Raw genomic sequence first — 26041 nt, forward strand, 5'->3', positions numbered from 1 at the left:
CTGTTCGGTCCTCTTTTATAGCAGCTTTGGGTTCTTCAGCTGAGCGAAGAATGTTTGACTTGAAGATCAGCAAAAATGTGAAAAACCCTCCCTGAGTCATAAAGAGAAATGCTCATCTGAGTCTTGTTAGGCTCACCATAATGAGGGTACTTTAGCTTTTGATGAGTGGAGGGAAGTGAAATGTTTTTATAATGGTTTTAGAATGAAAGCTCGTCAGAACTGGGGGGGGCAGAAGGGGGTCTGAGACAATCTGGAGATGAACTTGAGCAAGGTGTCAAATATTTCTTGCATGGCCTCTGGACACTTGGAATTCACACACACACACACACACACACATACACAAGCTTGTGAGTGAACTGTGACTGACTCTGACTTATTACTGACAAATGTATGTTGCTGGTTTGTCCTGAATATGAACCTGAGGTGGGGTGAGCACACTGTTGGATAGTAGTGCCACTCTGTATATAAGCAAATCTGCTGTGAAATGATCTCGAGGTATTTCTATTTTTCCTATAAAGACATACAGAACAATTGGATATGCTGTATATTGCTCGAAGATACTAGCTTCTGGGGCTGAAGCAGAATATGCTCAGAAACAGCCTCCACTTTTGGGTTGTTGGCTGCCCAGCGAAGTTGTGAAGACACAGCTGTAAATAGCCAAGGGTGCGGACAAGTTTGGCCTATATATAGAGTTTGGACTTGACTGGCGAAACTCATCCACCAACACCAGGGTATCAACCACAAAGAGTTTCTGTGTTTTGTTTTGTTTTTTTCTTTCTGTGACACAGGCCACTTTATTTTTTTTTTTACAAAATCATATGTTAGTTGTAGATGACATGCACGAGCAGCAAGAAGCAGCCACCACATTTCTGTGCTAAAGGTTTTGGTTGGGAAATCCAAGTTTTTAGAAGAGGAGTCAGGGGAAATGTGAATGTGCCGGACTGTGGTACAAATTTAGCCAAGAAGTCCTTCTAGATTCTTCTCTGTTTTGCTGTAGTATTTGATGACTGGACACCAAAAGCCATAACTACTAGTTAATGTGAAATTAATTTGGGTTGGAATCAGAAAAAAACTTTGTTTAATAATGGATCAAATAAATGTTCGATGTGACATATATGACTGGTCCTGAACAGATAAATAGATGGATCATTATCAACATCACTCCTCTGAGTGACCACCAGGTGGCCAGAATAAAGTTCAACATACCAATTTAAAAGGTTATAGTGTGTCATTATTGTGTTTAGAGCGCGTTTTATTTGCTCCATAATAGCCAAAACATGTGGGTTTATTATTTCCACGTGTGGAGTTACGCCTGTTATGTGCTGCTACACATAACACGCGTACACACACTCCTAAAAAAAATGACACTTTTATAAGTATGACTTTTTGTTTGTCTTTCAAATCACTCTTCCAGGCTTCAAAGTGCGTCTGTATAAAGTAAAAGCTAAAGACAAAATGAGAAGAGTGAGAATTTTCAGCATTTTTAAAAATGATGAGAAATGTTATAACAAGAAAAGCCGGATTGATTTTTTTTTTTTTTTTTTTTTTTTTTTTGGCAGAAAATACCAGTGTTTCAAGTAGAGTACACAAAAAGCGAGACGGGCAGAGAGCACACATCAGCAGAGAAAACAAGCCTTCATACGTTCATCTGCGAAATGCTGCTGCAGCAGTAATAATTAATTTTGCCCTGTCCTGTGTTAGATTTCACGTACAGTAGCTGAGGATAAATGGCTCTCTGCCTTGTGCTCGCAGGGCGAGAGAGAAAGAAATAGAAAGAGTGAGTCAGAGAGTGAGGGGAAGAGGGTTTTTCTCATGGACATGTCATCATGGAGTGCAACTGATAATTATAATAAACCTGTCTCTACCCCTTATTCTCATCCTGTCTGTCTCTCTCTCTCTCCAGCATCATGGCTGTCTCGCTGTTCTCCTCCAATCTCCTTCTCCTCCTAATTTCCTCCCTGGATTGGCTGTCCTCTCCAGGTTCTGCATTTCTCATGGACTCGGCCCACATGACATCATCAGGTAAGTCGCTGGTGATTTCGCTGCTGTGTGTAAAGACAAACAAAGCAAAGGAGGAAGAGGCGGGTGTGTTACTCAGACAGTTTGCCAATCTCTTGACCCGCACCTTATTAAACATTAACAAAAGTGATGAAGCTTTTGCGCACAACGTGCTCATTTCCACGTCTTATGTCAGACATAAGTTGCAGAATGCTTTTGTTTGCGCATGATACATGTGGAAAGGTTCACTGTTGAGCAAACGCTGCACTTTCCTGGTCTGGCTTGTCAAACAGCCTGGTGATCAATAGAACTAGGGTAAATATATGGTCAGGGCTTCTCTGTCAAAGTCCAGGGACAGGACGATGCAGGATGTCCAGCCAACTAATCCAGCTGTCACTGAACCATTTGAAATAATTAGGTGAAAGAATGCTGTGGCTAAGAAAAGAGGCTACAGCAACAGATGGCCAAGATAAGCGTTAGAACGTCCAGTATAATGGTTTATGCTATCTTTGACCAGATAATGGTATCGGTCTCTGCTTCTAATGGTGGAAGCAACTGCAACTAGAAATGGGTGAAAGTATGGCGCCGTGCAGCCTTGACCAAGAAAATCCTTGTTTATCTAAAGTCTACCTTTGCTAAAACAGCACATGATTTAGGGAATCTCTGACAGCAAGATGCTGCTACTGCTAAGAATGAATCAATTCTGTCACTGAAAGTAAAGTATGAATGTACGGTCATGTATGATTTGGTCAAACTACTGATTACAGGCACTATATATTTTATATGTTTCTTACTTCTGTACACTTGGACAGAAGTACTCCAAAATTTAAAATTTAATTTATTACATTTGAATGCAGTTGATGAAAATCTACATTTTGCCAAGTCACTTTCTTTCCAGTTTATTCTTAAGTGCGTCAGATCTAATTCAATTAGAAATCAAGCCAGACAGCAGTAGTCAGAGACCTGAGACATCTCCGAAACCATCTCCTGGCAGCTTGTGTGGCTGCTGCAGCACGTGTTGCCACAATGGAAAGTGTGCATGCTACCTGGATAAACACTAGAGGGAAAATTGGCTGGTGTGATATGGACTCTGAGTGAGGTCGTATCCACGTGGCTATACAGGGTACCTGCACATGTTCTCAGCACATGTAAATGATTTCTCAGTAGCTTCTTCCATTTGCTTTGGGTACCACCTTTCTGTGCAAATGATCCCCTTTGCGAAAGAGCACCTAAATGGCAGGGCACGTCTCATTTATTTAGTTAGGGAAAAGCTATGCCATATGTTAAATGCCATTTCATGTCTTCTTTTTTTTTTTGCTACAACCTGCTGATGTAGCTGACATTTGGTAATGGTTTTTGTGCTGCTAGGATTTGACCCTGCGACTGTAAGAATGTGCATGTCACTGTGTGACTGAAAACCCTGTCACGCACACGTGGCTGTAAATAAGACGCGCACATTTACACGTTCATCGGCACGCACCTTTACTGATGAGTGACCGCCAGGACCGCGTGGAAGCGAGGAACCACGTTTTTTCACTTGCGATTTTAACCGAAATTTTTTATTGCATCCTCGAGAAGTGCAATCTGCTGATTTCTACATGGCAAACAGTCAGACAATAATAAAGTTAAAGCTTCAACAGCTGTCAAATCAAGTTTGGGGGAAAATAAATGACTCCGTTTGAGAACATTGGTTCAATTATTGCCATTACAAACCTATTATTCTTTCTGACTGGTGTTTTAGTGTTGAAATCAATTTTGGCAGAAATGCCTCTGGAGTCGGTTTTTGTACCAAAGCAGCCAATTTTTTTGTTTACCAGATTTTGGTTGGATTTGGATGAATCAGCCCCCCCCCCCCCCCCCCACTTTTGCCTATTAAAAAGCCTGTATAACCACTGCCTGAAGTAAATCTGTGTGAACATACTGTAAGCATTCCCTTTTGGATTGAGCAATTGTGGTTAAGGGCCATGTTGGCATAATGATTAGAAATTAATGACTCTAATTGTGGAGGTGTATCACTAGGAAACATTTTAACACATATGAGACAGTTTTGAGCTCTATGCCTTTGCCCTCCGACATGTTGACTCTCAAACTGTAGCAAATGTCTTTATCTCTCTCTCTCTCTCTCTTACACTACCTTACCCTGATAAGCTCGCACACAAACCGCTGATAACGCGCTGAGCTCAAACCATCAAACATTCGGACCGGTCAGCCTCATCCAAACGTCGAACGAGCTCCAGAGTGAGCACTGTGGTAATGCACCCCTGGTCTTCCTTTTGACAGCCATTAAAACATGTGTAAACACAAAGGAGCCACTGATAACATGAGCAAACACATGCAGCCTGTGCCTTTCTCAAGCTTAGCGCTGTACAAGCCCTGATCCTGACACCTGCTTTCCTCCTTTGGACGTACTCTTTAAAAAGGTCTATATTTGACCCTTTTTATCCGACTCTCCCAAACTAAACAGTTGCAGAAATGTTGTCTAGTTGTGCTTCTGTGTTAGTTCAAACCACTCTGTTGTTCCGCTTGGGAAGTTTTCTTTGGCTTGTGCTGTTTTTGCAACGTTTTTATTTTCTGTTGTTGGGCGAGCCACATAACAAGCCGAGAGTAGACGTTTGGAGAATCCTCTATATATTTAAAGGCTTACCAGAGTGATTATAGCCAGTGGAAGTCGTTCGTCTCGATCTGTTCTTTCTCTCTCTCACACACACACATACACACACGCACACAGTGTCTTTTTCTCTCCCTCAACCTTCTCCGAAGATCTGCCTGCCTGATAGATTGATCCCGTTGTGTTCTTGGCCAAAGAGGTGGTAACCAGTGGTAACCGTGCAGAGGTTTGGTCTGCTTGGCTTGTACACACAATCTACAGTTACATCTGCTTCAAAGACGAGCAGTGGGTTTGTGTGTTCTCGGAGCAGTGTTGAGGCCTTGTTTAGGGTACGGTGCCTGAAGTTAAACACTGAGTTAGAAACCTGAAAAGCAGAAGACAGCAATGCATGCAGAAGACGGTGGGAGGGAGAAAAACGTGGTCGGAGAAACTCGCTGGAAGAATAGTTGCAAATAAGCAGCAGTTCTGCAGATAGGACACGTGTTTAGTTTAACAAATGTGATTGTTGGAGGCAGCATTGCAAACGGAAGAACACTATATAGTTATAGTCTTATAGTTTTTCATACAGCGGCAGTGGCTCTGTATTTCAGACCATACTTTCAGGTAAAAAACTTAAGAGCTGATTACTAACAAATGTTTAACTTGAAACAAGTTTCAGTTTTTCAGAAACGACAACTAAAAAAAGACTGGAGCATATTGCAACAAGGGATAAAAGCCAGTAGAACAGCAGCTCTGTATTGTTGGAGGCTGACAATACATAGGAAGTAAAGGGTTGTGTTGATTTATCTAGTTGGAGGGTTTGACTCATACCTGATGGGGCCTCGCGTCTCAGTGTGAAGCCACACAGTCGGCAGCTGAACTGAACATGTTGCTTTGTCCCATGTGAAAACGTTTGACAGCCAAGTGGCAGCATAGTGTGGATGAAAAAGAAAGGCGAGGAGAGAACGTGCGTGTGCGCAAGGTGCCTATGTTGTACGTCAGCCACACCTGTCCACGTATAATCACTCTCACTTGGACCTAATATGACATAACTAAGCCAATGCTGTGGGCTATAATGGCATTAGAGGAGATTAACATCGTTAGTTCTGGCTAATAAATCACTGCATGGTTAACCACGAACGCTGATGAGAATCATGAGGATCCGATGGAACGAAAACTCGTCATCCTGTGGTCTCAAACTCGAACGGGGAAGCAAAGCCATAGGTCCTGTTGTGCAACTGGGACAAAAGGCCTGGGACCTATTCAAGGAACTGGACAATGGCACTTTGATATTCTTTGTCGGTTTTTGTTTTGAAGGTGGAAGGTCAGCGTGTGTGTGTGTGTGCATGTGTTAAACAGCGTTGGGAGTGTTGGGAGTTATTTATATCACCTGTTTACATCTGCTTGTTTGTATCTTCTTGCAGTATTTCACCTTTCTTTCCCTCCCTTCTGGCCCACTTCGTGCCCCCTTCTCGCTCTCCCGAACACCACGTGGCCCTGTGACTCAACATTTAACCGACATTATTAGGATCGGTTTGAATTCTTTTACTTTACTTTCCTTCAGAAAATAAAATGCATACAGTGGGAGAATTTGTGAAATTCCTTTTTTTTTATTTTTTTCAAACGTTGTTTATCATAGATTTTTCTTTACTTGCTTTTTTTTTTTTTTAAACATCATCCAAGACGTGTTGCCTGTGGAAGACAAACAATGCCATCTACTGCACACATATTAATACTTTAAGTAGTGTGCATTGCAGAAAGCTCTCATACTGTCGGTGTGTGCTGCCAGTTTTTCTCTATCTGCTGAACAGAAGCTCACACACCAGATGAGATTTTAGTAATAGATAATAATAGTGACTTTAGTCTAGTGTTGTGTAGTTGAGTTTGCACAGAGCAGAATATGACGTGACTAGGAACAACAGGTTGTACTGTTCAGCATCGGTTTGTGTGTTCTCTTCAATCATAGGGAAATCAAATCAATTAGGGACCATACCTCAGTGAAGAGGCACTCATGGTCCATATATTCCATGTTCACATCTCTCTGTATTTGTGTTTTTTATTTTTTATTTTATTGCAGACTGAGTAAGAAATGGATCAAAACAACCCTGAGGCCTGTTCACAAACTGCACATGTATGCTCCCAAAAGTGAAGAGACGATCATGTTTATGCATGATTTCTAAATATTTGCTAGAAATGTATTAAAGTTTGGTTTGCGCAGCAGTGATTTAGGGGCAAATCGAACGCTGGGGAACACCACGTTCAATATGCTAACTGTGACAGATAATTAATCACCTGAAACTGAAACTGTGAGATTTCTCTGGCAGAGCTCGCTGCAGATGAGTTACAACAAATCAGCAGTACACATCATTAAGAAACCCGGATTTGCGTGTCTCATGTCTGAGTCTGTTTAAGATCATTTTGACATTTATGCCTTGGTTTTATTTTCTAAACACCATGTTTCAATGAAGGGGAAAATATCATTCAATATATGTCGGTTATATAATATCATAAATTATGGGTTCAGCAGCATCCAGAAATCCTGCATTGGCGTACAGTTGTGCTGGTGCTCCATCATATAGTGCACACATTCTCTCTCTCTCTGTTTTCATTTATTCATTTCTCGTTCTCCTCCTCGCATCTCATCTCTCTCTTTTTTTATTTTATTTTTTTTTTAGCAAAATTTTGACATTATTCATTTCAACGCTAACCTAATCTGCAAATGAGCCGCAAAAAACTGCTAATTAATCAGGTCATAGCCTCATTTTTCTCACTCTCACAGACAAACATTTCATAAGATGCCTGTGTGGAGGCTTTTTACAGTGGGTTTTAAATTTAAGTGACGAAAGCTGATATTGAGAAACCACCAGAAAAGTGTTTTTCCTACTATAGCTCCTTTGTACGAACTAATGAAGACAGGATGTGAAGCTAAGAGCTGTTTGTCAGTCTCCGCTACGCACACAGTCTACAAGGACAGACACATACATACGGACACACACTCACATGCAAAATGAGGTCTTCCAGCCAAAGGCTTTCGGCTGCTGATCATTTAATGGCAGCTGGCAGGCTTTGGTTTCCCATCTTCACATTCTGTGATGTTATATATTAGTATGTGAGGAAAACTGAGTGACGCCCTGCAACACAATCACCAGCTTATACATGGCAGGTAATGGATATCTAGCTGTCAAGATATTCCCCCTCTGGCTTGGGAACTAGTTAGAACTTGAACGTTTCTTTAGCTTTATTTTATCCCCTGAAACAGACAGTGTGGCCTCAAAGAGAAAGGAGTCAGCAAATATGACACGGAGAATTAAATGCGGTTGTCTTCCCAGGTGTTGCTGCTCATCCTTCTACCTGTGACACATCCAGAGCCCGTCTTTGATGAAATGGCTGACATTTACCGGCAAGGCCCCATTCTTTATGCGCGCTGCGCCGTATCTGTGTGCTTTTCCCACCAAGACTAGAATTAGAGCTGTGAAAAGAGGTTCGCAAGAAGGGTTCATCTTATTAGGTAAATAATTACACAGGAGCAACAATTTAAAGTAGTGAATCATCTGAAGTAGAACGTGATGAACTTGTAACAGTGACGGAGAAACAGAGCTGACTGAGTCATCTGAATTAATTTCCCACCATGCGATTGTCAGACATCGAGGGATATGTTTTAACCCCGAAACATGCATGTCTAAGGTGTAATATAACTTGTCTTGTGGTATTCCTAAGCTTTGCGCCCAGTGTCTGCTGAAAACTCTTTGATGGTGGCAGCTGGAATTTGTTGGTTGTGGGAGGGAGGGCGAGTTGAAATAGCAAAGCTCTGGGAACCACAACAGCGTGCAAAAGATGAAGGGAGGGAAGATGGGAAAGGGGGGGAAGGGAGAGGGCCAGAGACCCGGTGACGTACGGGTGCAGTGAATTATGAGGGTACACTGGCATCAAATAGAAAATATGCAAAGTAATCAAAGTACTGGTGTATATGCTGTGCAAGTAAAGGGTGGGCGTGTTACCTGGGGTGGGCTTGTTAGATCTAGCAACATTCCTCAAGTTATATGTAAAAGATTATTTTAGTTTTATATTTAGAAACTCAAAACTATTCTGCTCTAGTCTGTCTGTACAGTAGTTCCTTGCCTGCTGTTGTGAAGCTCGTTTGTGTTCTGGGTCTGTGTGTGTGTGTGTGTGTGTGTGTGTGATTTATGCTGCAGCCAGTGAGACTAGAGAGCTGGGGGAAGAGTGGGCAGAGCAGAAATCAATGACACCTCCAGTCGCTTATTTATGGTTGCACTAAACTCCGAAACTCTCAGCTGGAAGAGAACCTGGCTTCTGATAGGAGAGGGAGGTAGTGGGTGGGTGGGGGGAGATTGGGGATGGGGAGTGACAGGGTGCTCGGGGAGAGGCGGAAAGGGCTGAGTCAGAGCCTCAGGGCGGGGCAGAAGACAAGTGGGATTAAATGTGTGTGGATAGATCTAAAGGTTCCAAAAGCACAGTCACTGAAATTGGATGCAGTCTAATTCCAGCTTTGAAAAATGATTTTGTTGGCTTGGCTTTCAGGGCCTCCGTAAAGCCTCACGCACACTGTTCATTAGATGAGTCCCATCGAGGCTGCGTGCTGTGTTTCTCAAAGCAGCTGGCAGCTCGACATAGTTACGATAATCGTCATCACTTATAATATGTGATAATGTGTGTGTGCAAACATATTAAATGAAGCATTACATGTTTGTGGAATACCTGAAACACCACGTGTTCACTCGATACAGAACTATTATGAACTATCCATGCAGAAATAGGAAACTATTGCAGCACAATGGTCAAAGCTCAAAGGGGAGAGCGAGTTATTGGAAATCTTTCAGTTTCTCAAGCATTGATGCTAAAGTTGAGGCATCGTTTTTAGATTGCCGTGTCTTTATTTTGCACTGTGTCGTGTTTCATCCCTTTTACCTTGAGGTTAAGATTGGATGGCAGCCAGCTCACTTTTCATCTACTGTGAAACAGCGTTTGTCTCGATTAGCCGTAACAAGGTGCGAGGGTTTTATCAATACTGCTTCATTGATGAACCTCAACTTCTATAAGGTTGTTTGATTAAAATGAAAGTGATTCATTGGCCTTACACAGACTGTTCAGTTTGCCTCTGAGCTTTTCCTTTCTCCGTCCCTCTCATTCTCTCTCAGCTCCCTCTGGGCCGCATTTCACAGAGTGCATATCAAGGGACCAGGAGACGTTCCGATGTTGGTGGAGTCCGGGCAGCTTTCACAACCTTTCCGCCCCTGGAGCACTCAGAGTCTTCTACCTTAAGAAGGAGTGAGTGTGGTTGCTACTGCACCTACTTTACCTTCAAGTACAAGAAAATGTTTGGCATGTGGAGCACTTGATGAGTCCTGATGCTGTAACCTTCATTTGACAGTCCTTTCTTTCTGTTCTTCTTCTTTTCTTATTGATTCCTTCCTTTAGTTCTCCAAGCAGTGAATGGAAAGAGTGTCCAGAGTATATACATGCGAACAGGGAGTGTTTCTTTGACATGAATCACACCGCTATATGGGTCACCTATTGCATGCAGCTCCGCGGCCTAAACAACATCACCTATTACAATGAGGACGACTGCTTCACTGTGGAGAATATTGGTTAGCATCAAATTTATATATATGCTCATTTTCTTTCATGAAAATATGATGTTCAGAGAATTAGTTGAATCCTTTATGGTATTCATTCAAATCCTGGGGATTTAACATTACGATGCATTTGGTTAATAATAGATCATTTACAGGACTGATAAAATAGGATTTTTCCAGGTTGTCCAGCAGATTTATTAAGTAAATTTTGTCCAAATCATACAGTAAGACAGATAAGAATGTGTGCTGCTAGGATGATAGGCTACCTGCACAATAGGTTTCCAGGAAATGGTACTTTGTGTGGCGTATCAGCTAAACCCACAAATGTGACATGCTTGTCAATATCATAGCAAGTGTCAGATAATGTTTCCACGGTAAATGTTTTGATGTGCGATGGTATTTGTGTAACCAGGACTATAGAAAATACTGATGGATCGTACTGATAGTCAGTGCCTCATGTTTAGCGGTATCTTTTTCACTGCCAGTGTTTGTTTATTAGCTCAGCTCACGTGTGCAAATTGATTATAAGCATTTGTTTTGCAGAGAGGATGCAGATAACATATATTCTAATTTAATAAGCAGGGTGCCATTAAATCTGGAGACACAGCCTTTATAATTGTGTAGCCTCGGGGCTTTTGTTGCTGTCATTCAGTTGGCAGCTTATTATGTACATGTAGCTAAAGCTATTACAATCCAATAGGCAGTCCTGCAATAAATTCTCCTTTTGTGACAGTCAGCATGTTGAGTTTGTGGACTGTTTAAGAGATTGTGGTGTTTTATTGCATTTAGCCTTGTTTCACTGATATTGTTGGGATAGACTAAATAAAAGAAGTATAACACGATTCATCAGCACAACAAACTACTGTAGATGTTATTGTGCAGTGATATGAATAGCTGTTTTCATTCTGTTCAAATTCAACTTGTTGAAATTGCCGTTTTCCTGACAGTACGTCCTGACCCACCAGTGGCTCTAAACTGGACCCTCCTTAATGTAAGTCCCTCTGGGCTAAGGTATGATGTCAGGGTCAACTGGGAACCCCCGCCCTCTGCAGACGTTGGGGTGGGCTGGATGCGCGTTGAGTACGAGATCCAATACAGAGAGAGAAACGCCACAACCTGGGAATCAGTGAGTGTTACTTCCTCTTAAATTCCTTCTCTCCTTCCCTCGTTCTCGTGCTTGGCACGCGTAAACATGCCCCTCAAAACTTTGCAAAATGTCTCTGCACACAGCCACCGGCTCACTCAGATGCAAACACTCGTGCACACTTTGGGTAAGTTATAGTTGTAGAAGGGTTATAGTGGCACCGTGTCGTGTTTCCACCCCACCCCCCCAGCCCCCGGACTTCTGTGGCTCAAGTGCAGCGTAGCTTTGTTGGCAAGGCAGTGGAAGCCAGAGCAAGGCCCTCTGGGAAAATACAGCCTCTTTGAAGGAAGTGAAGGGAGGGATTTGTAGGTCACAGGCCATGGGACCTTGTACATGCTCATATTCATTACAGCCTGGGCAGCCAGTTTGACACATGCAGCCTTGGAAACAGTTTTAGAGCTCTCCATCATAACAGCATGTTCTCCATCTAATGTATCTGAAATGCCTCAACAATTGCGCCTTTAGAAAGGTCACTGCCACCAAAAATAAACATAGACCTCTTGACACCCTGCTTAGCCTTCGTGACCTTATTGTTTGTTAGTATAGATGAGAAGTGAATCCCCTTTCGGATTAATTTGAACACAGCAGACGATGTCCTTTTTATCATTCTTGCTGTTTTTGCTCCCTTTTTCTTTATTCCTGCGTGTCTCTGTGCTTCAGTTGGAGATTCAGCCACACACCCAGCAGACAATCTACGGTCTGCACGTAGGAGGAGAGTATGAAGTGCACATTCGCTGCAGGATGAAAGCCTTCACTAAGTTTGGAGAGTTCAGTGACTCCATCTTCATTCAGATGCCCAAGAGAGGTACAATTGTGGTGGGTCCAGGGTTAAACAGTTAATTATGTAGTCGGGTAAAAAAATCATTCCTGGCTTATTGATTTGTGTAGTTCAAGCAGGTATAGTTCATCATCTGGAACAATCTGGAACATTAGTCAAGAGAAAGATGTTTAATCACTTTGTTTTATGTTGTTTTTTTTTTTAGACTCTGCCTTCCCACTCACACTTATTGTTGTTTTCGGGATTGTGGGCATCCTCCTTCTCATCATGCTGGTTATCGTCTCTCAGCAGCACAGGTAGGGACCATTTTGCTTCTTTATGCATACACACCAGCCATGTCTATGACATATTCCACCTCTAGGGCATCAGCTGCGGGAGAGAGACAGTGGGTGAGGTGTTTAAAATCAGCAGAGCAGCTCTCATCATGACCCACCCTACCGTGCCACACACAAATACAGTGGACAGATTATCCTCAGTGTGCTTCATCGTGTCCTCCCTGTCTCCCTGCCACTACAGATTGATGATGATCCTATTGCCACCGATTCCGGCACCCAAAATTAAAGGCATCGATTCAGAGCTGTTGAAGGTACATTTGTCTGTGTGAGATACTGTATATTCACATTGCTGCTTTAAGTAGCTGATCACTGCAAGTTTCTTTTTCAAATTTTTGGGGATCTATATCATATATTTATGGCTGGAGCCGTCTTCTGCATGTTTAACAAGCAGAGGACTGAATTTATGTTGTGTCATAGTCAACGTGTTAAAACAAGTGTTGCTTTGTTGTTGCCCAGCTGCACTGTATATTCTGTTGTGCGGGTTTTACAGTGTGGCCAAAATGAGCCATTTTTCTTACATAAACAGTCTTAAATAGCTTTACTGTTTATTTAACTTAGTATTTCTACTGACCAACATCGACCTCTGACTGACCTCTGTGTTTATTTATTTATTGTCTTTTATAGATGCAGCAGTCTTCCCAGGACTTTAGCATTTTGTTTGTGGTATTTTCAGAATAGAGCATTCGTTCGATTCGACAGCACAAAGCAACATTTGAAATACCAGCATCATGTCACTGAATGTGTCTCGAGAAATGATTGTTGAAACACGTGAACTGCATTTTTGCGATTTGCTGTGTACAACAGGCAACAGAATGGTTCATGTTTTCACCAGTTTCTTCGTTAAAGCCGTTAATGATCACTGATGATTTTACCATTAAGAACACAGAGTTAAGCAAGTTTATTTTAAGGTTAAAACAAGCCAATAATATTCCCCTAAGAACAGTTTTTCCACATGTCAGTGTTGGAGTGTTTTTTTTTTTTTTTTTTTTTTAAGTAATTGACAACAGGAGGAACTAAATGATAATAAGATGTGAAGAGGGATGTGGTTCAGTATTGTGTTGTGGGTGTATTGTTACCAGATGATGTGGGATGCATTTAACAGGCAGCCAGTTACAGAATAATCTAACCCTGGATCTCTGGAAAAAAATAAATACTAACTATACTAATCCAGACAAAGGTGAAACAGAAAGGATGCTGGTATCAGCTGTTACTCACAAACAAACATATAAATCACAATGCTCTCTAGAGAGTAGCAAAATGTAAATGTGTATCTTCATGCGTCCTTATTACCAAACACACTGACATCCAGCTTTGCTTCTTGTGCAGAAGGGCAAGCTAGACGAGTTAAATTTTATCCTGAGTGGCGAAGGTATGGGAGGCCTGCCCACTTACGCAGCAGATTTCTACAGAGATGAGCCATGGGTGGAGTTCATCGAGGTGGATCCCGAGGATCCGGACGCTGGGGAGAAGGAGGACAACCAGGGTTCAGACACCCAGAGGCTCCTGGGTCTACCTCAGTCCACCAGCCACAACATGAACATGAGGTGTTCCAACGGCATCAGGTAGTACAGAGATTCTCACGTAAAGGGTTTGTTTCCATGCTGCAGTATGACTCTGTTAATAGAAATGTCATTTCATGATCATCTGATTCCTTATCAACCAGCTTCCCTGATGGAGACTCAGGCCGGGCAAGCTGTTATGATCCAGATCTGCCTGATCAAGACACCTTAATGCTGATGGCCACCTTGCTACCAGGTCAACCTGAAGATGGAGAAGCCTCTCTGGATGCTACAGAAGCATCCCCAGTTCCAGAGAGAAGCGATGGAGCCTCCGTCCAAATTCAAAAGACAGGGACCCACACTTGGGTCAACACAGACTTCTATGCCCAGGTCAGCAATGTGATGCCCTCTGGAGGTGTGGTGCTGTCACCGGGCCAGCAACTCCGAGTCCAGGAGGACGCCTCAGCCACAGAGAAGGAAACGCAGAAGAAAGGAAAGAAGAGCGAAGACAGCAAGGAGTCCGAAGAACAGAAACAGAAAGAGCTGCTACCGGAGTTTCAGCTGCTGGTAGTGGATCCTGAGGGAAGTGGTTACACCACAGAGTTCAATGCCCGGCAGATCAGCACTCCCCCTAGCTCCCCCGTGCCTGGCGAGGGCTACCAAGCCATCCACCCTCAGCCTCAGACCACACCAGCAGCCACAGTGGAGAATAATCCTTCGCCTTACATTCTTCCTGACTCTCCCCAGTCCCAGTTCTTTGCTCCCGTCGCAGACTACACAGTCGTACAGGAGGTGGACAGTAAGCACAGTCTGCTTGTCAACCCCCCTCCCCACCAGTCTCCCCCTCCCAGCCTGCTACAGCACCCCCTCAAGACCCTACCTGCCATGCCTGTAGGTTACATCACCCCAGACCTGCTGGGGAACCTTGCACCATGAAACGACAACACACACACAATGCAGATGAGAGTGTGACACGCGTTTTTTCAGGGGGGGGGTGCTGGAATAGAGATGTGAAAAACTACAAGCTTTATTCTTGACTCTGCTCCATCCATTAATTTGATGCAGACGCAGCCAAAAGTACACATCACGAACCAAATGCACAGCTTGCTTTATCCGTTGGCGTACATGCAAAAGACAAAGATCATAGGCTGAGACTGCGATTGTGATGATTGTGAGTCAAAAAACACTAGTTCACTGCTAAACTGCCTTGGATCGCGTTACATCTCTGGCTAATTGTGTTTAGAGCAATGAAGTCTTAATCTTACAAAGAAACACAGTAGTAGTGTTTGATTCAGTGGAAGAAAACAAGCACATTGTAGTCATGTCCTCACATGGCACCGAGGAGAAGTCATTGCTGTCGTTGATACCTCTCGCTGGCTGAAGTGTTCTGCTGCTCGAATGTGGCTTATTTTAAATTGTTAAATTTACATTTTCTTATTTTATCATTGCATCCTATTAGTACTTCACTAGAGATATATTTTTATACAAAACAGTATTAGCTAAAGGAAAAAAAACAAACAAAAAAAAAAAACCATCCAAAAAACACAACTATGCAGTTTTACCTTGCATTCCTGAATCCCTTTTTATTAAACGGTATGCTGTTCGGATTTACATGAATTATTAGCCAATCTTTAAAGATGTCAAAATATTTAGCTCCACAGCCACAATGCAAAATAAAATTAAATAGGTTTACAGCAAAAAAATTAAAAAAATAAAAACAGTGGAAATGTAGGCACACAGACAAGTAACCTATATAATGCATAGTTTACTGCTTGCCCTCCTTTAGGTAAGTGAAGGAAATCATCAAATGAAGTAGAAATTGAGGCGACAAATCAAAAGGGAAATGACAGCATTTCAACATAAACCAATTTCTGAAATGTGAGAATATTACTGATTAGAAATGTACCAACATAACCTTTGTTTAATTTTATTTTTACTCTTCGGGCTGAACTTACACTCAGTTGGCAGAATTTTAAACTAACTTAGATAAAAGTTAATGCAGTTGGTTTTTAAACTGAGATAGTTGTATTGTCATTTAGGAGAGTTTCTTTTATTTAAGATTTATTTAAATGAGATGACCGAAAAAAAATATCAGTATAAGTCCAAATAGTTCAACGAGATCAAAATCAATGTCTTTCAAAATGTTCATGCAATTGAATCAACAACTCGTTAAAACAGTAAAACCTTCATAAGTGTAGGATTGTTTTAGGACTTGTTGTACTGCATTACTTTACCTAATAAATTGCCAACTTACAGAGCTGATCAGCAGCTTGTGTGGTAAGGAGAAGGCTTTCCTCTGGGAGCCGCTCCACACAAGCCGTGCTGAGGAACACGGAGCACCAAGTGCCTTGCTCGAGAGCTCATTGAAATACAGTAGTTGTGAAGCAGAAGTGAGTTCTTCACATCTAACAACAAAGAGAACCCCAGGTGTTGCATTGCATCCTGTAGGACGAGCCAAGTTTTACCGTTACAGCCAGCGCTCACTTAAGCTGATACCTTTTATGAGTAAGTCGTTATTATCTTGTTATGTAGGAACAGCAACTGGAGCAAGTTGAAAGACTGTGAACGTATGTAATAGCTGTAATTATTATTAAACATTTTATGCTTGTTATCTGCCAAGTACACAATGCTAATGACCTGTGCCTATAATAGCGTTATTGGATTGCCATTGCTGTGCTAAAGTATGCTTACACAATTAGGATTTGTGCATTTACATATCTCTGTGTTCAGGCATGTGCTGCTCTGTACAGGTGAATTAATGCAAAGGCTCTGTGTGCATAGATTTCTTACTTAAATCCTGCACATGAACTAAAATAGTAACCTACAGTACATGCATGCATATGCACACACCAATTTGAAACATTTGTCTTAAATTATATAATAATTATATAATTTTGGCATAGCAGTAAAAATAGGCTCTGAAAATTGTCAAAGAAAATAGTTGCAAGGATGAAAATGTTCCGAGGCCACTAATTTGCATCCGGCCATGCTCATAAAGCAGACCACAATTTCCAAACCAAAAATGTTAATCAGGGCGAGCACTGAACAGCCTTGAGGTCCAAGTCCTGGCCATAGATGGATGCAAATATTTTCTCCAGAAAACCTGAGTCAGAGACAGCAGACAAGACGTAGGCGGAGTGTGTATCGTATTCGAATATTAGTCACATCAGCTGGCAGTGTAAGCTGTAAGCTGCCCTTCATTCATCGTGTGCGATTTTCAGATGGGCCTATGTGGATGGTGCTGGTGGATGAGACTATTTGTAAAGGGTTTACTCACCCCATACGCTTTCATCCTATGAATTCTCACAATGACTTTGATAAAATGCCTGCGACAAACACAGCAGCATAGCATACCGCATATAATAAGCTGTCTAAGCTTAGGCTACTAGAGGTTGTGTGATATCCAAGGTTTTGTGATATAACACAATGACTTTTCATTTCAGCAAGCCTATGAATGAGTCAGAGGCATTGTTATTTTGACATCAAGGAAGCCTCCAAATGAGCACATGTCACCAGAAACAAGGAAACACATCCTGCCTTTGAATTATGTTGTTTTGGACTCATCCTTGAGGTACAGAACAATTCAGATTCACAGTCCCACAGTGAAGAGAGACAAAGCAAGAGCCATAAAATGACATTTAAAAAAGAATGTGAATATGATAAATATGTGCCATTTTCTCTTTGTCTGCCTCTCTTCTTTTTTTGTTTGTTTTGTTTTTAAAAAGAGCTCCATGTTTTGTTGTTGCTGCCTAGTGCCAATGATACCAGCAAGTCGATGCTTGTAGCATAAATGTCTTAATATATTTACTAGTTCTGTAAAATTACAGGTATATTTTGATGTTGTTAATAATACTAATCACAACATATTGCTGCTCGGTACATGTATTATTCCTTAATTCAACCTTAACACAACCTCTGTTGTGGCAAAGAGTCATTTGAAAGATGACTTGCCAAAACCTGCAAAATGAAAACGGTCCGTCTGGGGAGAAATGAGAATCATTTGGTTTAGTTGTGTGTTTCGTTATCGGTGACAACAATAGGACAGTTCGCTCCAAAGTCAAGATGTGACTCAGTCACCACGATGCTCATCCAGTGAAACGGCGTGTATGAAGGAATATTATAAAATGGGTTTAATAAAATACAAAACAACCTCTGTGAAGGTTTAGTTTCATGTGCAGAGGGGTGATTGTGAATGTGTGCAAACTAGAACATGCAATGCAAGCGTTTATAGGTTACAGTGAGGAAAAGAGGTGTTTTATCATTTTTATTTGATTTTATTTTTTTGTACAGGAGTTTACCACATTGTGTCTGCTTTTATTGCCAGATCAGTGAGATCAGTGTAGTGTAACAGCTGATATTTCAAGCTTATAAATGTTACACTTTGCAGCAAGCACTTTGTACACGTATGTATTCTTTTTTTTCTTTTTTTTTTTTAATCTCAGACAAAATCTAATTTACTTATTATCCAAAATGTTTTTTATTCAGCACAGTAATCAACGAGGACAATGAGGAACCTTCAATAAGCTTCAGTTTTTTTCTACAGAGTTCATGTTTATAGGACGTATTTTACACTACCAGATTGATAGAATGCTGTACTGTAATGGAGTATTTAATATTTGCTATACGATTTATGGATAGATAGAGCACATAGATATAGTCTTTTATGAAGTCATCTCAAAATATAGGCAGAGTGAAATAGTTCTTCTGTAACTCGACACTCTCCTATTTCTCCCTCTATGTAATTTCAGTATTAAAAGGTGCATTTTGATGGAGCTAAAGTGTTTTATAATGATGTGTTTTGGCCTCCAGCTTCTTGGTTTTGTGTCGGTTCAAGGGTGGCTTTTGTTGCTCTATTAAGCCTGGAAGTAATGTTGAGTGCTGGAATTTGTGCTGCTTGTTAGTGTTTATCAAAGAGCATTCTTTTTTTTCTTTTTTTCAGCTCGACGGAGAAAGAGTGTAATTCTTGACTTGAGTGCTGCAGTATATTGCCCGTTTTGTCAAATAGTAATTAAGGTCAGAGACTCCAATCTGCATTTCTGTACATGTGTTGTTTTCTCAGAGCCCTCGGATCAACCCACCACCTAATCTAACTGCAGTGAATAGGGCATCATGACTAAGGTGTTCACCGATATTCTGACCTTTGTCATCCAGGCTCATAATACTGGAAACAGCTGCGTTGCGGTCTCAAATGTGAAAAACGCTGTCATTTATCACTTTGCATTCACGTCATTGTTTGGTTTTTATACGACTTTGCCCTGTATTTTCATGCCTTTACATTGCCATTGTATTTTCAGAATTTCAGTACCTACCCCCTTTTCTCCTGACCTTGGAGACGCTGTACTGGCCTGTTGGATGCTGCTGTACTCAAGGCCAAGCTTTTAATGATTTGATATTGTTCTCTTACCAGTTGAGCCTTTCTGGTGTCGTATGTGTCATCAATAAGCTCTCATCAAGTTACACAATAAATGCATATACAGCATGTTAAGAATGTGTTTTATTTCTGTCATACAGTGTTTCTACAATCCAATAAACTCAAATCTGTGATTAGTTACTTTACGTGAATCTTTATTATCTCTAATACACTCAACTGGATTTTGTAAATTAAAGCAAATTTAGAGTTTGATGCCTGCAACACGAAGAGATCCCTATTTATCACCATGTTGTAAACACAGTTGCAGAAACTTCAGGTGCTCATCGGTGCTTGATCACTGTCTGATTCTCGTCTTCATGATGCGCCATGCATTTTCTATAAGACATCGAACTGCAGTGGTTTTCCAAAGTACTTCTAAGTCCATGTGGCTATATCCATCACGGTTGTGTGATGGTTTCTCATTCAATACCACTTAAGGGCTCAAAGATCACACACAGATTCAACAGTGGTTTGTGCCCTTTGCCTTTATGCACTTGAATTTCCCCAGAGTTCCTGAATCATTTCACAATATGATATTAATAATAATGCAATTTGTGCAATTGTGCATTGAGAAACATTCTTTTTCAACAGATTGACAATTTTATCACTACGTTTGGCACCAACACTACAAGCATTTAGAGCATTTGGTAGATGCTCCTTCATTCAATCATGTCAATGAATTTCTCAGAACAGTCTTAACTTTTCAGTCTTGCTGTGCTTCTGTCCCAACATTTTATTATATTATACATTATACAGCTTGACACTAGAGAGACTGACAGGAAACATTGGGAGTGAGAGGATGTGATATCCAACAAAGGCCCCCCTGTCAGACTCGAACCGGGGAAGTTGTGTTTACTTTTTTTAAAATATATAAATCTAATCAGTAAATTGAACAAATTAGATTTCGCTTTAAAATGTAAATTGGTTGATCACCTCAATTCACTACCAACGGTGTCATTAAATGCTTAGAAGCAGCCTCCTGGACAGAGAAGATCATCTCAGAGCAGCGCTCCGTTAAAACAGGATACAGAAAATGTACAGTGGTCCAAGATTTCGAATGCAAATGGGTTTCTGTGTGTACTATGTCTCCTGAAGAGAAAAAATAGGAGTTGCGTGGTTGATGTAGGACGGAAGGTGGAGAATGTACACTTGTTTGTGAGCAACACAGAGGCACTTTATGCGAGTGAATGAGTTCACAAGAGCATGCGTCTCTCTTTCTCTCGGTCTCTCTTGCTGCTGGAGTAAGTGGAGAGGAAACAGCTGTGCATCGGGGGGAAAGCATATCGGACAATTAAGACAGAGGCTGTGTACTGCACTGCTCTGTGTGAGCCTGATTGAATCAGAGAGACAGCCACTCACAGCTCTTCGTCTCAGGACATTGCAGGTAATTACCCATAAGTCACTGTTCCCCTGTATTGGATCTTCAGCCCAATTACGCCCACACAAGCAGCCTGCCTCAGTCTCATTTATTACCTCCGGTTGCTTGTTGACCTTTTCAGGCACACAGTCCGACAGCCAATTCAGACACATTACACGGAGCAGAGGGTGTTACTGTTGGAGTCTTCAAGACAGTTTCACAGGTTTCAAGCTATATGTTGACTTTACAATGTGTTAGTATAGAAGGATTTGCTTAACATATTCCTCTTTTGATGGCACTATTATTAGTGCTACTTGCATCCAAGGCCATTCTAACAAACCAGATGATCAATCTGTGAAACTGTTTTTATATTGTCCAATATCCAAAAGGCCTCAAAAGACTTAACATATACACCATCCTCTGTCCTTAACCCTGAAATTAAATGATGAAAATACTCTCCAAAAAACCTCTTCAACTGGAAAAAGGCTTATGGAGTCAGACTGCCTGAAATCAACAAGGAGGTTATTCCAGTTGGAAAGGGGCATGATAGAAAAAGGCCCTGCTGCCAGCTGGCTTCTTCGTAACTCTTGGAATAGACGGGAGCGCTGCATTCTGACAGCGAGAGCACGTGATGGAGGAGGACATAGAGTTAGAAAGATGTTCATTTAGGATATTGTATCTCATAAAAAAACACCTTAGAGTCTAATTTGACAGGACCAGGGAGGGGTGAAGAAAAGTTATCTTCTCTTTAACGTTCTCTCTCTTTTAATATGCTGATCAAATGTAACACCAACATTTTGGCTTTAAGGCTTTGAGAAATCACACAACTGTTGTGATCTACTATTAACTGATGAAATTGATGTGTATATAGATTACAAAAAGAAAAGGAACAAGTGTATTAACAATGTACAATACATTTGTGCATATATATCAGATATAGTTAAATACAACCCAAAATATATGAACTGACAACTGAGCAGCTGAATACTTTTGGTTTCTCATTTGCACTTCAGTAAAAACTTTTCTCACTTCCATTCCCAGTACATTACTCCTACAAATATACTACAAATAAGATATTACTGGATACGTGCTAATCACAGACATGCACAAATGCTCTAAGGAACTGCAGAAAGAAAAGGATTTCTAAGTTCAAGCTGATTAAAAGCCTTTTCTGAGTTGCACATGCCATTTAGTGCCAACAGTAGTTCATCAAAATGAAAAAAGTCATTTTATTTAATCACCTGAAGAGCCACACTGTTTGAAAGTCATTTGGGTGGAGCTGTCAGAGAATGTGTGGTAAGGCTGTGTGAGGTCAGTGAGGAGGACGGGCTCCTTCAGTGCACTCACCAGTGAGCTGTTGACAGTGCTCCAGTAGTTTGTTGTGCAGAGCTTCGCTGCCATCTACTGACAATATTGGGCAAAAACAGCTCAATAACATATAATACATATGAGAATAGGTTATTTTGGATATTATAATCCTAGTGCTTTAGTGAAATCCACATGCAGGATAGTTGTTGATAAAACCAAGACTTACTCATGCACTGCATGTAATAAATAACAAGCCCAACAATTTTCTTACACAGCAAACTTGAAAGTCAGGACGCCATACTATATACGCGTTCACTGTCAACTTTTATGCTCCAGCTTTGACAAGAACGTGCACAAATTAAAAAAGTTGCTCAACCATCTTTATTCAACTCTCATTTTCCATGTTTGACAAACTTAATACAGTCTCTGTGCGAGCATCAGGTTTTCAGGGTGACTGTTATCTTTCCACAGAAACCATCATAAAGCACAGAGTGTATTCCCAAAGTCATTCATTCCTTTCTTTACTCCCATTTTCCTTTCCTTTCATTTCCAACTTTCTATATTTCTATTTTTTTGTTTCTATGTTTGTTTTTTTTAAGTAACCTTGTATAAATCTGTGCAATTAGTATCCTACGTATAAATCTTTTAAATGTTACCAAAAAAAGTTGCATGCATTTTAAGTGGCAGAAGGTTGAGATCCACTTGAGATGTGATGATTAGCGACTTTGTCAATGAGTACACAGTAAATCAGGAACACCTATAGAATCTCCTACCATTATATGTGCTCCACACATCTATTTATCTATTCTATCTAATTCACAGAATCTGTAATACTATCTTCACTTATTTTTCCTTTGTTTCTCGACTATCCCTTTATACTCAATATGAAATCATCTGAAGTGTTTATCATGTCTTTAAACTACCCACTCCTCTCTCTCCTGCCTGACTTCATACAGACACCACTAGAGCATAGTTTCTGTGTCTGGTTTCATAAAGGATGAAGAGAGCATAAGGGATGAGGGTGTTTACGAACATGACAACCACGTACACTCCTGAGAAAGGATGAGTGCAACATCCTGACAGCCAACCTGAGACAAAAGAAACGCAGCAGATGTTCTTTAAGGCGCAGTCAAATGATTTGAATGGTTGTTGTCATGTTTGACTTCACTTGTTCATCTATCCCACATCTGTGCTGTCAGTCACTGCCTCACCCCCTCTCAGGGTAAACAGAGCACTTGGCCCCACGGTTGTTGGCCGGTGTTAATATGAAGCTGATGTCACACCCAGCTTACAGCTGCTGTCATGCTCAGCTCACGACACCTGGGGGTCAGGCTCACTGTGCTGGCTGAGGCTGCTGTCAGTCAGCAGGAGGCGAGCGTCACTGTCAGGTCTCCCTAACGGCCGCATCGCCTTTCAGCCCGTGTCACTGTCAGGAGGCAGGTAGAGCCTCATCACAGTGTCAGAGACCGACTGGCTGCTCACTCCCTGCATCATCAAACAGCTTGCGTCAGTGTCAGCATCAGCTGGCTTTGGGAGAGGCTTCATTGTCAGAGCCTGCTGCCCACTGTCAGCTGTGCTTTGACTTACACCTCACCGTCTCTTGTACTCAAGGCCTGGAAGGCTCTGCTTGGGCCTGATGTGACATTTCCTGCAAGTGCACTTCTTGCTGCATCTGACCTAAATCTAAAGATGGTTGCCTTTGAGATAACCCACCATCTTGCTCATGCCCCTGGTCACTAACACCTTGCTGACTTTGCCCATGGTGATGTTGATGGTGATGACCATGGTGGTGGCCATGGTGGTGGCCATGGCCACGGGATTGAAAATCATTGTTATCCCCCTGGTGGCCATGACCGTGATGATGGTGATGCCTGTGATGGTGCCCGTGTGCATGATCTTGACTGTGACCATGTTGAGTGCCTTCCTCTACTGCTGGGGGACTGTCTGCACCAGGCTGTGCATCTGCTGTCTCTCTGCACTCCTCTGGGATGTCAGCGCTCTGTAGTAAGTCAGGAGAGGAGGAATAGAATAGATTTCAGTGTATGCACAAAAATAACATAATATTTGATGACTGTTGTTTGAGTGTATTATTATATACTATTAGTGTTACGTGCACTCTATACCTCATGTGTGCAGTCCCCACACATGCGTTTACAGTAGGCCTCTTTGATTGCACTTTCAACATGGCCTTGCCCAATAATGGAATATGGAAGGGAAATGTGGTGGGTGAGACGCCCACATCTGATGGCAAAATGATAAAAATGCACGGCAAGGTTAAGTATACATAACTTTAACAGTAATCAAAGTGAATCAAAACGAAAACGTGAACTGTCCATTACAGGTAACGCACCTGTCATAAATGAGAAAGTCATCTTTCTGTGCGTTCAGTGACTTCCAGACATCAGGCTGTAGCTCGTCTTGTTTGTACAGTGTGATGTTTTCTGACAGCCTGTCTGCCAGCATGGGGTGCAGGCGCTGTGCATGCTCCCCCTGGTGGTTGACGACCATGTAAACCACATTCTTCAGACCCTGACTCTCTAGTTTGTTGCGCAGAGGATCCATTCTGCCCAGAGAAGGTAAATGAGTAATGATTAGCTTAAAATCAGTCACCAAATAAATAAGTAAATTTGTAGGATGTTCTGTGTAACACATAAACCAGATCCACTTCTTTGACAGTGAACTTTGTAAACGTTTCATAAGAGGCAGGTCTGTCTTGCCACATCTTACTTTTGTGATAAGCCTTGCAGTTTGGTCAATAAAATTTATTGACATTGTTACCTAATACAATTTATATCAATGTCATGCTCTATCACATGTTTTGGAGTCCTGTTCATCTATGTTTTTTTTTAAGTGGAAAAACAAGAGGTCAATGTGTACACCGGCCATCACATAATGTGCACAAACCTGGAGGCCTGCACCAGACAGAACAGTCAGCTGGCCTGGAAGAGAGCCAGCACCGTCACCCGGCCCATTGCCTGGGTCATCGGCTCCACCTCTCCTATTTTCCACGCTGGTGGTAGTTGACAGCGAGGCCCACCTCCATCACTCTCTGCTCCGCCCCCATGGAGCAGGCAGAGAGTGAGGAGGAGGCTGAGGCCCCTCCACATCCCTGTAATGTGGCTCCTCACTCCCCAAATCTGCTGCACAAAGGGAGATAAGATAGTGGGGGTGTGAGGGTAGGAGAGATGCAAAAAGGAGCAGCAAAAGGAAACAGAAGGGGAGAGAGAACAACCAAGTTTAATTCAAAAGTGACAGAAAAGTGACAATAAGCATGATCATTTGTTTATTCTCCAAATCAACTAAGGCGTCCACCCAAACTGTTACTGTTTCCACTGAAAAATTACGATAAAAGGAAAACTTTTGACGGAATAAAGCAGTTGATGTTGTTCATTAATGCTGTTTTAAGGCTTGTTAAATCTCATCAACAACACATACATTTTTCATTTACATTTTAGTCATTTAGCAGACGCTTTTAAATAAAAATGAACAAAATCAAGCTAACACCATATACTGAGGATGCATGCTTGAAAGTTGTCTAAAATGTCTGCGATGTAGGTTATTATCACATGCATAACTGCAAGAAGGGTTAGACATATTAGAAAATGGTTCAGCGGCTGGTTGAAGTGGTACAGACTGCTAAACACACTGAAAAGGTTTGCATTGCAAAATAGGTTTGGGTGCCATGTCTTAGTATTTAAATGTACCTGATGTAGTACTAATAGAGAAAACCAACAGGCAAAAGTTCAAGAAATTGCATGAAAAGTGAAGTTTATTCACTTACATTTTGGTTAAAACGTTTCTTCCTCTCTGCTGAGGTCTGTGTTGCTCTAACTCCTTGAAAAACAAGTCTCTTCCCCCGCTGCTCCCCCCCTTTAATACTCAGCCTGTTGTTTTTCTAGCTGGAAGGAGGACAAAGTTCAGCAGCAGCTGTACGCTGATGCCTACACTTTTCTCAAGTTAAAAAAGCCACAGTGCATGAAATCCCCTAGATAACAGGAAACAGACACTTTTTAATGGAAAATGCTTGGTAG

General features: G+C 41.5%; 2 protein-coding genes across 4 annotated transcripts in view; one reads left to right on the forward strand and one right to left on the reverse strand.

Moving 5' to 3' along the window:
- The window catches only part of ghra (growth hormone receptor a), a 31065-nt gene extending 8389 nt beyond the window's left edge, over window positions 1-22676 (forward strand). The window contains exons 2-10 of the mRNA XM_026343235.1: window positions 1904-2022; window positions 9742-9871; window positions 10022-10191; window positions 11127-11305; window positions 11984-12128; window positions 12307-12397; window positions 12618-12687; window positions 13763-13998; window positions 14100-22676. Coding sequence (XP_026199020.1) covers window positions 1908-2022; window positions 9742-9871; window positions 10022-10191; window positions 11127-11305; window positions 11984-12128; window positions 12307-12397; window positions 12618-12687; window positions 13763-13998; window positions 14100-14871 — 1908 coding nt within the window. The 5' untranslated portion in view covers window positions 1904-1907 and the 3' untranslated portion in view covers window positions 14872-22676. The remainder of the gene's footprint in view (window positions 1-1903; window positions 2023-9741; window positions 9872-10021; window positions 10192-11126; window positions 11306-11983; window positions 12129-12306; window positions 12398-12617; window positions 12688-13762; window positions 13999-14099) is intronic.
- On the reverse strand, window positions 22374-25942 carry selenop (selenoprotein P). Of its 3 annotated transcripts, none has more exons than XM_026343237.1 (5): window positions 25792-25942; window positions 24915-25150; window positions 24361-24573; window positions 24134-24251; window positions 22374-24009 (listed from the first exon to the last, which is right to left on the reverse strand). In XM_026343237.1, the coding sequence occupies exons 2-5, from the start codon at window positions 25115-25117 to the stop codon at window positions 23317-23319; spliced, it is 1227 nt and encodes a 408-aa protein (XP_026199022.1). In that variant the 5' UTR covers window positions 25118-25150; window positions 25792-25942; the 3' UTR covers window positions 22374-23316. The 3 variants fall into 3 exon arrangements, with proteins under 3 accessions (XP_026199022.1, XP_026199023.1, XP_026199025.1); XM_026343238.1 differs by having other exon boundaries at window positions 24915-25147; window positions 25792-25892; XM_026343240.1 differs by having other exon boundaries at window positions 23344-24009.
- Between the last annotated feature and the right edge of the window lie 99 nt (window positions 25943-26041).

This window comes from Anabas testudineus, chromosome 9 (assembly GCF_900324465.2).
Source record: "Anabas testudineus chromosome 9, fAnaTes1.2, whole genome shotgun sequence".
NCBI lineage: Eukaryota > Metazoa > Chordata > Actinopteri > Anabantiformes > Anabantidae > Anabas > Anabas testudineus.